At 50.7% G+C, this 15,303-nt stretch overlaps 1 protein-coding gene across 1 annotated transcript in view; it reads left to right on the top strand.

Moving 5' to 3' along the window:
• SKIC3 (SKI3 subunit of superkiller complex) overlaps positions 1 to 15,303 on the top strand; it is a 1,397,627-nt gene that overhangs the window by 1,306,964 nt on the left and 75,360 nt on the right. The window contains exon 38 of the mRNA XM_078675399.1: positions 5,126 to 5,278. Within this exon, the coding sequence (XP_078531525.1) occupies positions 5,126 to 5,278 (153 nt within the window). The remainder of the gene's footprint in view (positions 1 to 5,125; positions 5,279 to 15,303) is intronic.

Here is a 15,303-nt window from a genome sequence, read left to right as displayed (position 1 = left end):
CACATGCATCACCCACGCAACAAACAGGGGATAATGCCTAAAGTGTCGTCTGGGTGCAACGAACACGCTGCCTTTGCAAAACAGTTTGGCCATCGCTGACGGGAGAGGCACTGACCCCACATTTCATCATAGCACTATATAGACATGACTTTAGATATGAGATGCCATAATATCCTCACGATTATACACAATGCAGAAAAATCAGCAGCTCACATTCACCACAAACCCATCAGCCTAGACATGACTGAACTCGTAAAGCACCTACTATGCCATATGTACACTCCTCTCAATATTGGGTATCTCCCTTTTTCTTTGGATTTTATTTTGCTTTAGTTAGTTGTGGTTAAAATTTTTAAAATATGGATATCTCACAGGCGATTATGATGCTCACTTTTTCCCGCCCGAGCAATTTTATGTTGTGTGACTTTATAAGTTAAACCATGTATGGGCTATTTACATCTGTTCCTAATGTTATACCTGCGCATTGCATACCATTGCTGGGTAGAGATGCGCATGATAGATATGTCCCGCTCTTCAATTAGAGGTGATGGTATACGAGGGCTGTCGAAGCCTATGTTAATTAGCAATTGCATGTCAGTTACCAAGATGCCGCTGAACGCCAAGACATACATTTGCTATTATTTCCCTCATGAAGTAGCTGACCTTCTATCCATCATCACAGGCTCTTCCAGCACATTAATCTTTTTGTCATTTACGTAAACAATTGATTTGGTTTATACGTAATCTCTCACATCCTGCTTTTAAATCATCAAATGTTTAATTTTCATATCAAGAAACATCTCTGACTAGGCAATGCCCTTCTTCTCTGCTAGTAACAATTTACCACCAGGAACTACAAAATGGGGTCCATTTTGTATCCCCTCCTGCTTCCTGGCTACTTCTCATTCCTTTGCCAAGTTGCTTTTATTTATCATTAACCTAAACATGAACTTGACTGAACACATTGCAAACTAACAAAATGCGTCTGTCTCTTTGTAAGAATGTCTTCTGAGAAAGCTCAAATCCTATATCAAATCACAGGACTTCTGATTACCAGTGTAAGTTTTAATTCTCTGCCATCTTGATGGTAGAACTGCATTATTGTTAAGCCTTCATAAAGTGACTGTCACAACTCTTAAAACCATCTTTGATGCAACAGATGCCCTCATGTTAAGAGAACTTTACTGGCTCCCTTTGGAAGCATTCAATTGATTTAAAAGTGATATGCATATAGACAAAACTCCCTTTGCTTTTCCTCATACCTTAAAGACATTCTCCACACCCCAGCAGGCAAAAGAAATTTCAGAAGCAAATCTTATCTGCTTTTGAATATTTCAAAACCTCTAAACGTTCTGGGAGTGGTGCAGATCAGAGACCTCTGGTCTCCAGCGGAGGCTCAACTCCACATCATCCTGTTGGATCTATGAGCCATCCATTTAGGGTTAAAAGCCTTTCTGCCATCCTTTCATGGGAGGCTGCTTCAGGTGTTCACGAACAACACCACTGCCATGTCGTACTGCAACAAGCAGTGTGGGGGAAGCGCTGTGGCCCCTGTGACATGAGGCCCTACATCTCTGGACTTGGCTTGAGCACCAGGGGATTTTCCTGGTGCACAGTACCTGGCGGGCTGCTTGAACGCCAGTGTGGACAAACTCAACCGTTTACACCTAATAAACCGCAAATGGCAAATACACCCAGAGGTGGCGCATGGTCTCTTATGCGACTAGGAGACCCTTGGCTCAATCTGTTCATCACCTCTGAGAACACACAATGTCAGTGCTTTGCCGTGTTTGAGTTTCCCGAGGAGGCTCTCACTTGGAGATTCCTTCAGTGTCAGATGAAGCTTGGAATCCTGTACGCCTTTCTGCTGACACCACTCCTATCCCGAGTTCTGAAGAAGTTTAAGACAGACTGTGTCCAAGGCATCCTGGTGGCACCAGACTGGGCAACAAGAGTTTGCTATCCTAAAATTCTGAGCATGAGAACAAGCCCTCCGATCAGGCTACAGCTTCAGGAGGACCTCACGTTGCAGCAGTAGGGCAGAGTTCTGCACTTGGACCTGCGCACTCCATGCTTGAGCAATGGCAGTTGAGCACTTTTGGCCTTTCTCCAGTGTTTGTGGATTTTATTCTCATAGCTAGTCTTTCCTCTACCAAATCCGTATACAGGCATCAAATAAAACATAAAAATGTTACTAGACCTGTAGGTCGAGTGACTTGAATAATTTACTCGACCTAACTGGAATGTACTTGACCCGTAAAGTGGTCTCAAATTGTGTCATCATTGGCAAATATTTTATTTTACTGAGTGGCCACCTTCATTCTCACGAGTGCACCTTCAAATGTGTGAGTTCAGAATTTCTGCTGTATAAAACAAAACTCTTGTTTGTTTAAATAGGCTAATGGCCTGATTTAGATGTTGGCGGGCACACTGCCGGCCCGCTGTGTTCGGGAAAACCCTGACAAGCATGCAGCACCCCTACCGCCTTATTACGATATCATCGCTGGGCTGGCTGTGTGCCTGCGGCGCAGTCATGGCGGTGAAATGCTGCGGCTCTAGTTATGAGCCGCAGCCAATGCCTGCCATGCTGAGAAGGCTCTGGGTGGTCGGGTGCACTGTTTCCCTGCAGCACGGTCTGTACGAGAAACAGTGCGCAAGTTATGAGGGCTCACACAGAGCAGCACCAGGAAAATGTCTACAGGGCACATTCGCCCTCGAGAAATGCTTACACCCAAAACCTGTTTTTCTGCCTTTGTTTTTGTGGTGGTGTCCCCGCTATGGAAAAGTTTGCGTAAAGGTGGTTGTAATCCTGACAGCGTTGCCCATGCCATACCCCCCACCATTGACGCTACTCTACCAACCGGCGCGGGAGCTCGTTTCTTGGCCATGGCATGGAGTCGGTCAGCTGGTGGTCTCACCGCCCACATCATAATCAGGCGGTCAGACCGCAAGTTATGCAGGCGGTCTGACCACCAAAAAGTGACGGTGATCTCAGTACAACCAACATCTAAATCAGGCCCTAAACATTTGCTCCATGTGTAATAAGACTCTGGCCCACATATAGGTCCACATGATCCTTGACTTGCCTCTTAGTTTACTAATAGCATTGCCATCAGGGCAGGGGTGTTTCTCAGTTCATGTTTAAACACTCACTTTTAATAAATATATTTTTAAAGCATGATGTGGTAGCGCACTGTCATTTACAAACAGCTTATTTCCAAGAAATGGCCACAAATCTGCCTCATACCTTGCAGCTTTACTGATAAAACTATATAGTGTATTAACAATGATCTGTGAAAATTGGGTTTCAGAAAACATATTGATCATTTGCACATCACCAAGTAGTGTTCTGAATTTGTGTTTTAGCCTATTAAAATATTTTTTTCATCACAAAGTACAAAAATGGGCTTTCACAACCACTGGATGCAGTGTATGATATAGATCGTACACTGCATCCAGATTTGCTACTATTTAGTTCAGAAGCAGCCTGCTCAGGGCTTACAGGCTCATTCTACCAGAGCCATGGCTGTTACTACTGCATTGGCATGCGGAGTGCCTGTCCTGGACATTTGCAAGTTGCAACATGGGTGTCCATACGTTCACAAAGTACTAGCGCAACGGGCATTTTGCCTATTGGGTCCTGCAGGACATTTTGGTTTGAGCCCGTTCAAAGACCCACCTCCTGGCAGGTACTGCTAAGGTGAGGAATCTGCAGTTAGAAGTGTCTCTCTGAAGAACAAGTTATTTACCTACGGTAACATCTTTTCTTGTAGTGACTCTTATCTAACCGCAGATTACTCACCAGCACTCCCATCCTCCCCATTCTGGAAACTGGACTCATTCTCCTAAAAAGAACTCTATCGAGACAAAAAGCAACTGATGTCAGCATGTGAATGAGTGGCGCCTATATAGGCCTGCTCAAGTAACATCCAGCGTAGAAAAGGTTGAGGCGGAGCCGCAGGCGCCACCTTCCGGCAGCAGGAGTACTACAACAAAGTTTTCCAGATCCAGTCTGATGACTGGGGAATATTCTAAGGTTAGGAATCGGCGGTTAGATAGTCTCAACAAGAAAAGGCATTACCAAAGGTAAGTAACTTGGTCATCTGCTTTCTAAGTTACATTTTTATACAATTCCCTTTTCTGTGCATGAATTAAGTGTGATTTTGGATACCAGTTACAGATAATTGTAATGTAGACAAAATTGCCAGTTTGAGCAGGTCACAGATGAGCCATAATAGTTACTGCTACAGTGGGAGAAGGATAGAAGAGGATTGGCTATGAATCTTAATATCTCATCCCAAATGATTGTATCAAGGTACACCCCTTTAATGTGTGCATTTGTTTCTGACTAGTAACAGGCTAATGAGACACTAGTCTTTGTATGATCCTGAAACTCTGTCTATCATCTTCTGAAAGTCCATAGCAGCTCAAGGGAGTGTAAGGTTTAATTACCATTCATCAGTTTTCTAAGTTTGTCTTTTTAAGAAAGTGGCTGCCAAAGTGTTTCTTAATTCTAGAGGACTTTCCCTCTGATATCCTATATTCCTAAAATCTAGCTCTTGCTTGCCTTTCCGGAAGAATTTCAAATCTTCATTTTTAAGGAATGTATTGAGGGCATGCTTAGTATTACTACAATACATTTTGATTTTCTTGGTTTAGGTCTGTGTTTGCAGCTTAGGGTTTGGCTTTTACCCATTTTACGCTATCTTATGTTAAGTACTATTTTACATGTTTTTCTTCATTTTATTTTTACCTTCTGAAGGTTTTAGTTGCTTAGTAACTTATATGGTCTGATTGATATTTAAAGAATTGAATACAAAAATAATTAAACTCCATAGAGTAACTCAGAGTAGATACTTCGATGGAGACATATTATGCACACAACTGAGATAAGATATAGGTATTAAAAAGGACAGTGTACTGATTTAATTTTTTCTTTGTTACTTTTTAGAGACCCTGTTATATTATTCATGAGAATAATGTCTAAACTCGGATTTTAAAAGCTTTTAACATAGCTTTCTAAAGTTCTTATTTTGCGTAACAGATCGAAAACTTATATTACACATTTTGTAGTTTGTAATTGTTGTGACTAAAAATCTTGCACCTTTTATTCTTCATTTTTTAGTGGTTGGCCGAAGTCTACAAGTCCCAGGGAATGATGGTTGCAGCAGAGATGTGTTACAGAAAAGGTCTTCAGTTGGCATCACAGCAAAGCAATTGGAATGGGAAGCTTTCCAGTCTACTGCGATTAGCTATGCTTGCATATAAAGTGTGCTTGGTGCGTACCCCTTCAATTTAAGTAGTTCTAGAATCATTGCTAGAGCTATGTTTTATGCACCATATTCTTATCAATAATTTTCTTTGGTTCCATATGCAAGCGTTGTAAATTTGATCACAGCTGAATCTCGAGACCCTCATTATGAGCGGATCAGAACGCTTGTTAGTGCACATGGGGTGAATACCCATGGGCTTATGTTCAGTAAGGTGGTACAAAAGGGGGTGGTGATGGACGGAGCATCTGAACCAATCAAACACTCACACCCAGTCAACAGATCTGGGTTTAATCCATCACCGTTCTTTAGCCCACTCTGCCACCCCAGTTCAGACATGGCCATATGCAAATCAGTCTGACCCTGTGCCTCATGGCAACAGTCCAGCCCGAACTGCCAAGCCATGCCTTCCCTGGACCGGAAACAAGCTTCCGAGGACCGGTTTCTGACATTTCAGCCGTCTTCAGCCCGGCTTGCTTGAATCCAGTGGCAAAGTGAGCAAGGGACTCACGTCTGAGCATACCCTGCCAACTTGTGGCGAACAAAGTGGTACAAAAGGGGGTGGTGATGGACGGAGCATCTGAACCAATCAAACACTCACACCCAGTCAACAGATCTGGGTTTAATCCATCACCGTTCTTTAGCCCACTCTGCCACCCCAGTTCAGACATGGCCATATGCAAATCAGTCTGACCCTGTGCCTCATGGCAACAGTCCAGCCCGAACTGCCAAGCCATGCCTTCCCTGGACCGGAAACAAGCTTCCGAGGACCGGTTTCTGACATTTCAGCCGTCTTCAGCCCGGCTTGCTTGAATCCAGTGGCAAAGTGAGCAAGGGACTCACGTCTGAGCATACCCTGCCAACTTGTGGCGAACAAAGTGGTACAAAAGGGGGTGGTGATGGACGGAGCATCTGAACCAATCAAACACTCACACCCAGTCAACAGATCTGGGTTTAATCCATCACCGTTCTTTAGCCCACTCTGCCACCCCAGTTCAGACATGGCCATATGCAAATCAGTCTGACCCTGTGCCTCATGGCAACAGTCCAGCCCGAACTGCCAAGCCATGCCTTCCCTGGACCGGAAACAAGCTTCCGAGGACCGGTTTCTGACATTTCAGCCGTCTTCAGCCCGGCTTGCTTGAATCCAGTGGCAAAGTGAGCCAGGGACTCACGTCTGAGCATACCCTGCCAACTTGTGGCGAACAAAGTGGTACAAAAGGGGGTGGTGATGGACGGAGCATCTGAACCAATCAAACACTCACACCCAGTCAACAGATCTGGGTTTAATCCATCACCGTTCTTTAGCCCACTCTGCCACCCCAGTTCAGACATGGCCATATGCAAATCAGTCTGACCCTGTGCCTCATGGCAACAGTCCAGCCCGAACTGCCAAGCCATGCCTTCCCTGGACCGGAAACAAGCTTCCGAGGACCGGTTTCTGACATTTCAGCCGTCTTCAGCCCGGCTTGCTTGAATCCAGTGGCAAAGTGAGCCAGGGACTCACGTCTGAGCATACCCTGCCAACTTGTGGCGAACAAAGTGGTACAAAAGGGGGTGGTGATGGACGGAGCATCTGAACCAATCAAACACTCACACCCAGTCAACAGATCTGGGTTTAATCCATCACCGTTCTTTAGCCCACTCTGCCACCCCAGTTCAGACATGGCCATATGCAAATCAGTCTGACCCTGTGCCTCATGGCAACAGTCCAGCCCGAACTGCCAAGCCATGCCTTCCCTGGACCGGAAACAAGCTTCCGAGGACCGGTTTCTGACATTTCAGCCGTCTTCAGCCCGGCTTGCTTGAATCCAGTGGCAAAGTGAGCAAGGGACTCACGTCTGAGCATACCCTGCCAACTTGTGGCGAACAAAGTGGTACAAAAGGGGGTGGTGATGGACGGAGTATCTGAACCAATCAAACACTCACACCCAGTCAACAGATCTGGGTTTAATCCATCACCGTTCTTTAGCCCACTCTGCCACCCCAGTTCAGACATGGCCATATGCAAATCAGTCTGACCCTGTGCCTCATGGCAACAGTCCAGCCCGAACTGCCAAGCCATGCCTTCCCTGGACCGGAAACAAGCTTCCGAGGACCGGTTTCTGACATTTCAGCCGTCTTCAGCCCGGCTTGCTTGAATCCAGTGGCAAAGTGAGCAAGGGACTCACGTCTGAGCATACCCTGCCAACTTGTGGCGAACAAAGTGGTACAAAAGGGGGTGGTGATGGACGGAGCATCTGAACCAATCAAACACTCACACCCAGTCAACAGATCTGGGTTTAATCCATCACCGTTCTTTAGCCCACTCTGCCACCCCAGTTCAGACATGGCCATATGCAAATCAGTCTGACCCTGTGCCTCATGGCAACAGTCCAGCCCGAACTGCCAAGCCATGCCTTCCCTGGACCGGAAACAAGCTTCCGAGGACCGGTTTCTGACATTTCAGCCGTCTTCAGCCCGGCTTGCTTGAATCCAGTGGCAAAGTGAGCAAGGGACTCACGTCTGAGCATACCCTGCCAACTTGTGGCGAACAAAGTGGTACAAAAGGGGGTGGTGATGGACGGAGCATCTGAACCAATCAAACACTCACACCCAGTCAACAGATCTGGGTTTAATCCATCACCGTTCTTTAGCCCACTCTGCCACCCCAGTTCAGACATGGCCATATGCAAATCAGTCTGACCCTGTGCCTCATGGCAACAGTCCAGCCCGAACTGCCAAGCCATGCCTTCCCTGGACCGGAAACAAGCTTCCGAGGACCGGTTTCTGACATTTCAGCCGTCTTCAGCCCGGCTTGCTTGAATCCAGTGGCAAAGTGAGCAAGGGACTCACGTCTGAGCATACCCTGCCAACTTGTGGCGAACAAAGTGGTACAAAAGGGGGTGGTGATGGACGGAGCATCTGAACCAATCAAACACTCACACCCAGTCAACAGATCTGGGTTTAATCCATCACCGTTCTTTAGCCCACTCTGCCACCCCAGTTCAGACATGGCCATATGCAAATCAGTCTGACCCTGTGCCTCATGGCAACAGTCCAGCCCGAACTGCCAAGCCATGCCTTCCCTGGACCGGAAACAAGCTTCCGTGGACCGGTTTCTGACATTTCAGCCGTCTTCAGCCCGGCTTGCTTGAATCCAGTGGCAAAGTGAGCAAGGGACTCACGTCTGAGCATACCCTGCCAACTTGTGGCGAACAAAGTGGTACAAAAGGGGGTGGTGATGGACGGAGCATCTGAACCAATCAAACACTCACACCCAGTCAACAGATCTGGGTTTAATCCATCACCGTTCTTTAGCCCACTCTGCCACCCCAGTTCAGACATGGCCATATGCAAATCAGTCTGACCCTGTGCCTCATGGCAACAGTCCAGCCCGAACTGCCAAGCCATGCCTTCCCTGGACCGGAAACAAGCTTCCGAGGACCGGTTTCTGACATTTCAGCCGTCTTCAGCCCGGCTTGCTTGAATCCAGTGGCAAAGTGAGCAAGGGACTCACGTCTGAGCATACCCTGCCAACTTGTGGCGAACAAAGTGGTACAAAAGGGGGTGGTGATGGACGGAGCATCTGAACCAATCAAACACTCACACCCAGTCAACAGATCTGGGTTTAATCCATCACCGTTCTTTAGCCCACTCTGCCACCCCAGTTCAGACATGGCCATATGCAAATCAGTCTGACCCTGTGCCTCATGGCAACAGTCCAGCCCGAACTGCCAAGCCATGCCTTCCCTGGACCGGAAACAAGCTTCCGAGGACCGGTTTCTGACATTTCAGCCGTCTTCAGCCCGGCTTGCTTGAATCCAGTGGCAAAGTGAGCAAGGGACTCACGTCTGAGCATACCCTGCCAACTTGTGGCGAACAAAGTGGTACAAAAGGGGGTGGTGATGGACGGAGCATCTGAACCAATCAAACACTCACACCCAGTCAACAGATCTGGGTTTAATCCATCACCGTTCTTTAGCCCACTCTGCCACCCCAGTTCAGACATGGCCATATGCAAATCAGTCTGACCCTGTGCCTCATGGCAACAGTCCAGCCCGAACTGCCAAGCCATGCCTTCCCTGGACCGGAAACAAGCTAGGCCCCACAATCCCGACGCCGCCGGTGCCTTCGTGTCCGGCGCCGCAGGGTTCAGCGGCCCTGGCGCCGCCGGCGCCTTCGGGCCCGGCGCCGCGGGATCCCCCTGGACCTTCTTCGGGTTCTGGATCGTCGCCGGTGGACCTTACGACCTCCCCGGCGTCGGACCTTCGGGTGTCGCCTCTGGCGCCGTCCTCGGGCAGCGCCGTCCCCGATACCTCCTTCGTTCCTGTTCCGACGTCGGGACGGCCCCGATGGGCGCCGCTCCAGACGTCGTTTGGAGAGTTTCACTTCTATGAACAGGCCCCATTGGTTGAGATGGGTGATGAAGGGGATTGGGAGGGGTCTGAGGACCGGGCAGGAGACCTTGGGGAGGCCTGTGGCCTGGACACCTCTCCAGACACTCGTTTTGTCTCCCCTCCTTCCGTGGCTTCGGAGGAGGGGGCAACCTACAGTGTGGTGTTGATGAGGGCTGCCAAGGCCTTGGGCCTTGAGCTCCCCGTCGCGGCCGTGAGGACTAATCTCCTCACTGAGGTCCTTAAACCGCAGTCAAGCTCGGCTGAGCCTCTGCTGCCCTTTAATGAGGCCTTGACCGACGTTCTTCTGGGCACTTGGTCCAAGCCCGCTACGGGTTCGCCCGTAGATAGGAACGTGGCCAGACGCCACCGCCCGGCCCCGGGCGACCCATGTTTCCTGTCCACCCACCCCACCCCCGAGAGCCTGGTCATCCAGGCCTCAAATTCCCAGACCGCGTTCCCGTCGGCTCCGCCGGAAGGGAATCCAAGAGGTATGAGCAGTATGGTAAAAAGATCTTCTCGTCCCTTAGTCTGGGACTGCGGTCTTCCAACACCGCGTGCCTCTTCGGCCGTTACACCCACTCTCTGTGGGATACGGTTGCGGAAGCGCTGCCAGAGTGTCCGTTGGAGGTACGGGCCAAACTCGGCCAAGCCCTTGTGGAGGGCCGGGATGCAGCCAAATATTCCATCCGGTGTGGGCTGGATACCACCGACTCGCTAGGTAGAGCGCTGGCAACGACGGTAGCGGTCAGACGCCACGCCTGGCTGAGGTCCGCCAACTTTTCGGCAGATGTCCAGAACACGTTGATGGACATGCCGTTTGATGGCCGTCGCCTCTTTGGCGACAAAGCAGACCATGCGCTTGAGCGCTTTAAGGACTGCAGGGCTACGGCCAAGTCCTTGGGCCTCTCGGCCCCGCGCCAGCAATCGGCTGCTGTTCACTCTTTTCGTGGCCACGGAAGGGGTGTACCCACACGTGCTGCCAGCCACGCTCCGCAGGGTAATACCCAACGAGGTGGCGGCCGTGGGAACCGCCGTCCTGGCGGTAGGGGTCAACGGCGAGGTCAGTCCACACCTTCCCCCGCAGCATCCGCCTCAAACCCCTCCTAGTCCGTGCTTTCAGGCCCATGTGACGCCAGTGGGGAGCAGGGTTCGCCATCACCTCCTCCACTGGCGCACTGTCACATCAGACAGGTGGGTGCTGCAGATCGTCCGAAGGGGCTACTCCCTCCCCTTCGAGGCGACTCCTCCAGCCATGCCACCGCAGAACCACCGTGTATCGGGGGATCATTTGCGACTTCTGCAGGAGGAAGTTACGGCCCTCTTGGCCAAAGGGGCCATCGAGCGCGTTCCTGGGCCAGAAGTAGGGTGTGGTTGCTACACCCACTACTTTCTGGTACCCAAGAAGGACAAGGGGGGCCTGCGTCCTATCTTGGATCTACGGAACGTCAACGGCTTCCTCCGGAAGGAGAAGTTCAAGATGTTGACTTTGGCTCAGGTCTTGGCTGCTCTAGACCCACAAGACTGGATGGTAGCGTTGGACTTGCAGGATGCGTATTTTCACATCCCCGTCCTGCCGGCCCACCAGCGTTACCTGCGGTTCACGGTAGGCCACGAGCACTTTCAGTTTATCGTGCTCCCATTCGGCCTTACCAGCGCCCCACGGGTGTTCACGAAAGTGATGGCGGTGGTCGCAGCTCATCTGCGCCGGTTAGGGGTTTCAGTCTTCCCCTACCTCGACGACTGGTTGTTGAAGGCGGGCTCGCCCCAGACAGTCGTCCACCACCTTCAGATGACGGCAGACCTCCTGCACGAGCTGGGGTTTTCCATCAATGTGCCGAAATCACACCTGTGTCCCTCTCTAAAGCTCCTTTTCATCGGAGCGGTCCTCGACTCGGCGCAGTTTCGGGTTTATCCTCCGGAACGGCGGGTCCGGGATATACAGGCTTTGATTCCCATCTTTCAGCCGTTATCCCGGGTTTCGGTCAGGTTGACGCTGCGGCTGCTGGGGCTGATGGCTTCCTGCATCCTTCTGGTGCATCACGCCCGGTGGCGGATGCGGGCGCTGCAGTGGGACCTGAAGTTTCAGTGGGCCCAGCATCAGGGCAACCTATCCGACCATGTCCTGATCTCAGAGGGCACTGCGAGACAGTTGCAGTGGTGGCTTACGGACCGCGATTGGGTCAGAGGCAGATCCCTCTCCCTTCCCCAACCGGAGCACGTAGTTGTGACGGACGCGTCCCTCCAGGGCTGGGGAGGCCACTTGGGAGAGGCGGAGATCAGAGGCATCTGGTCTCCGGCGGAGTCCCGGCTCCATATCAACATGTTGGAGCTGCGGGCGATTCGCCTAGCACTGAAGGCATTCTTCCCCTTTGTCAACGGGAGTGTAGTGCAGGTGTTCACGGACAACACCACCGCCATGTGGTACTGCAACAAACAGGGCGGAGTGGGGTCGTGGACCCTTTGCCAGGAGGCTCTGCGCCTCTGGCAATGGCTGGAACGTCAGGGCGTGACTCTGACGGTTCAACACCTGGCAGGTTCTCTGAACGCCAGGGCGGTCGAACTCAGCCGTCGGTGCTCGGTGGATCACGAATGGTGTCTGAACTCGGACGTGGCGAAAGGCCTCTTTCTGCAATGGGGAGAGCCTTGGTTAGATCTATTCGCCACAGAAGAGAACGCGCAATGTCATCAGTTCTGCGCGTTGGAGTTTCCAAGACGGCACTCGCTCGGCGACGCCTTTCGGCGCGAGTGCAGTTGCGGTCTGTTGTACGCCTTTCCGCCTATACCACTTCTGCCCAGAGTGCTGAAGAAGATCAGGCGCGACCGGGCCCAAGTTATCCTTGTGGCTCCGGACTGGGCTCGAAGGTACTGGTTTCCCGAGCTACTCAGCATGTCAGTCGGTCCCTCGATCCGCCTGCCCCTTCAGGAGGACCTTCTGTCGCAGCAGCAGGGGACGGTCCTCCACCCGAACCTGTCCAGTCTCCACCTCCATGCTTGGAGATTGAGCGGCGACAGTTGAGGCCATTTGACTTGCCTCCTGAAGTCTGTGATGTGATTCTGGCAGCCAGGCGTCCCTCCACAAAGTCGGTATACGCCTGCCGGTGGAACAGATTTGTGGCATGGTGCACAGCAAAGGCTGTGGATCCTCTCTCTGCTCCCCTTTCTGAGGTTCTCCTCTTGCTTCTTTCTCTTGCCCAGCAGGGCTCTGCTCTGGGCACTATCAAGGGCTACCTGTCTGCCCTTTCCGCCTTCTTAAGGCTACCTGATCAGCCATCTTTGTTCAAGTCCCCTATTGTACTGAGATTCTTGAAAGGCATCACGCACATGTATCCACCTGTTCCGTTCGTGATGCCTCAGTGGGACTTGAACCTGGTTCTGACTTTCTTGATGTGCGCTCCCTTTGAGCCGCTTCATTCCTGTCCTCTACGTCTTCTCACTTTAAAGACGGCTTTCCTGGTTGCCATCACCTCTGCCAGGAGAGTGAGTGAGCTCCAGGCTCTTTCTGTTGAACCTCCTTTCTTGTCCGTTCATCCTGACAAGGTGGTTCTTAGAACTAGACCTTCTTTCCTGCCCAAAGTAGTTTCTGCTTTTCACATCGGGCAGTCCATCACCTTACCCTCCTTCTTCCCGCCTCCGCATCCTTCAAAAGATGAAGAGCGGCTCCATCGTCTGGACCCAAAACGTGCGCTTTCATTTTATATGGATCGCACACGCCAGTTCCGGGTGGATGACCAACTGTTTGTTGGCTACGTGGGTGACAAGAAAGGAAGGGCGGTACAGAAACGAACCATCTCTCGGTGGGTCGTCCTGTGCATCAAAGCCTGCTACTCTTTGGCTCGGAAGGAGCCTCCTGTTGGGCTGAGGGCCCATTCCACTCGGGCCACGGCGGCTACTACTGCCCTGGGCCGGGGAGTCCCTTTGCAGGACATTTGCCAGGCGGCTACGTGGGCCTCGCTGCACACCTTTGCGAGGCATTACTGCCTGGATAGTCAAGTCCGGAGGGACGGCTTCTTTGGCTGTTCGGTCCTCCAGGACTTTCTGGTGTAGGATTGTATAGGTTCGCAGACCCACCACCGGGGTTGGTATTGCTGGGGTATCTATTCTAAGGTAAGGAATCTAATACTAACCTGTTTCTTTCAGATGAACAAGTTACTTACCTTCGGTAACGATATATCTGTAAGAAACAGTAGTTAGTATTAGATTCCTTACCGCCCCACCCATCCTCCCCGTTCTGCGAACTGATACCTAGGGTTAAGGACATCCCTTTCAGGGCCCTAGTTTTCACATGGCACCAGTGTTGGTTCTCACATGGCTCTGCGTGTTCTGGCGCGGAAAAGCTGTGTGCAAAGAACTGACGTCAGCGCGCGGAGGCGGCGTCTATATACTCCAGCGACGTCATCACGGCGCACGACGCCGACGACGCGGAGCCGCAGGGGACGCCTGCAGACGACGCCTACCGACGCGCAGGGGTACTGCTACGCAAAAGTTTCCGGATCCAGACTGACGCCTGGGGATATTCTAAGGTAAGGAATCTAATACTAACTACTGTTTCTTACAGATATATCGTTACCGAAGGTAAGTAACTTGTTCGTTGGGGTCTTTTGGCCAGGCCTCTGCCCTTGTTTCATATAGGAGTCCTCACATTCTATGTTGGAGCTGTTTTGGAATCTTGTAGTGACTTGTTTGTCCCAGACTGGCTCCCCTTCATTGCAATTGGTTGGGGTTGTGGTCCTGTTATATGTTATCATGACACTTTTCATATGGTCTTTGCCCTCAAGGGGGGGCTTATCTTCGTACTGGCAGGGTTGCTGTTCAGGGCTGTGCTCTGTTCTTTATTCTTTTCCCTGCTTGGCACTGTTCCTTATGGTGTTGTCTTTCACCATGTTTTTTTCTGCTCTTTCGCACACTGTTCCTACAGTCTCACAGTTTTGTCTGATGGCTCTGCGTTGTGGCGCGGAAAAGTTCTCTGAAGAAAACTGACGTAAGCACGCCGGGGTGGGAGTTATGTGACCTCGCTGAAGTCACCTGCGCGGACGACGCAGGGGCAGAGTCAGGTGGTGCTATCCACCCGGCGCGCAGGGGTGCTGTAGCAAAAAGATTTTCCGGATCCAGTCTCACACCTGGGGATAATTCTGCGTGAAGGAATCTGCGGCTAGAATCATCTCTACCAGATACATCGTTACCGAAGGTAAGTAACTTACGTTATGACATTCCCAAATTGACTATAGTGCAGATGAATCAGTGTAAGGTTTGACAAATAGAATAGATCAACCTGGTCTTAAATAATTGTAGGTATCTCCACCCAGAAATGCAACCTATGCTGGAAGAGAATGATCTTCCACCACCAACTAGGACCATTATTGGTGGTTATGGCCATGCTTTGTGCAAGAAAATGCTTCTTTTTGTATGGTCCCCCTAAAGGTTTGGACTGATGCTGCTGGATTTTCAGCTGTGATAGTGCACTGAGGCCTACTAACCACACCTCCGTGCCAGTGCCCTAACCCTTCAACGTTTATGCGTTATTGGCCTTCTCCCAATTGGCCTAGGCTAACTTACTTCTAAGACAATAGCATATGGTTCCAGGATTGCCATGGGGCTGTAAGTTAGATTCTCCCCTCAGAGATTGCAGTACTTGTCGTGCCACCCTGAGGGAGAAA

Source organism: Lissotriton helveticus, chromosome 2_1, assembly GCF_964261635.1.
Source record: "Lissotriton helveticus chromosome 2_1, aLisHel1.1, whole genome shotgun sequence".
Taxonomy (NCBI): domain Eukaryota; kingdom Metazoa; phylum Chordata; class Amphibia; order Caudata; family Salamandridae; genus Lissotriton; species Lissotriton helveticus.
This window is presented reverse-complemented; position numbering and strand designations above follow the sequence as displayed.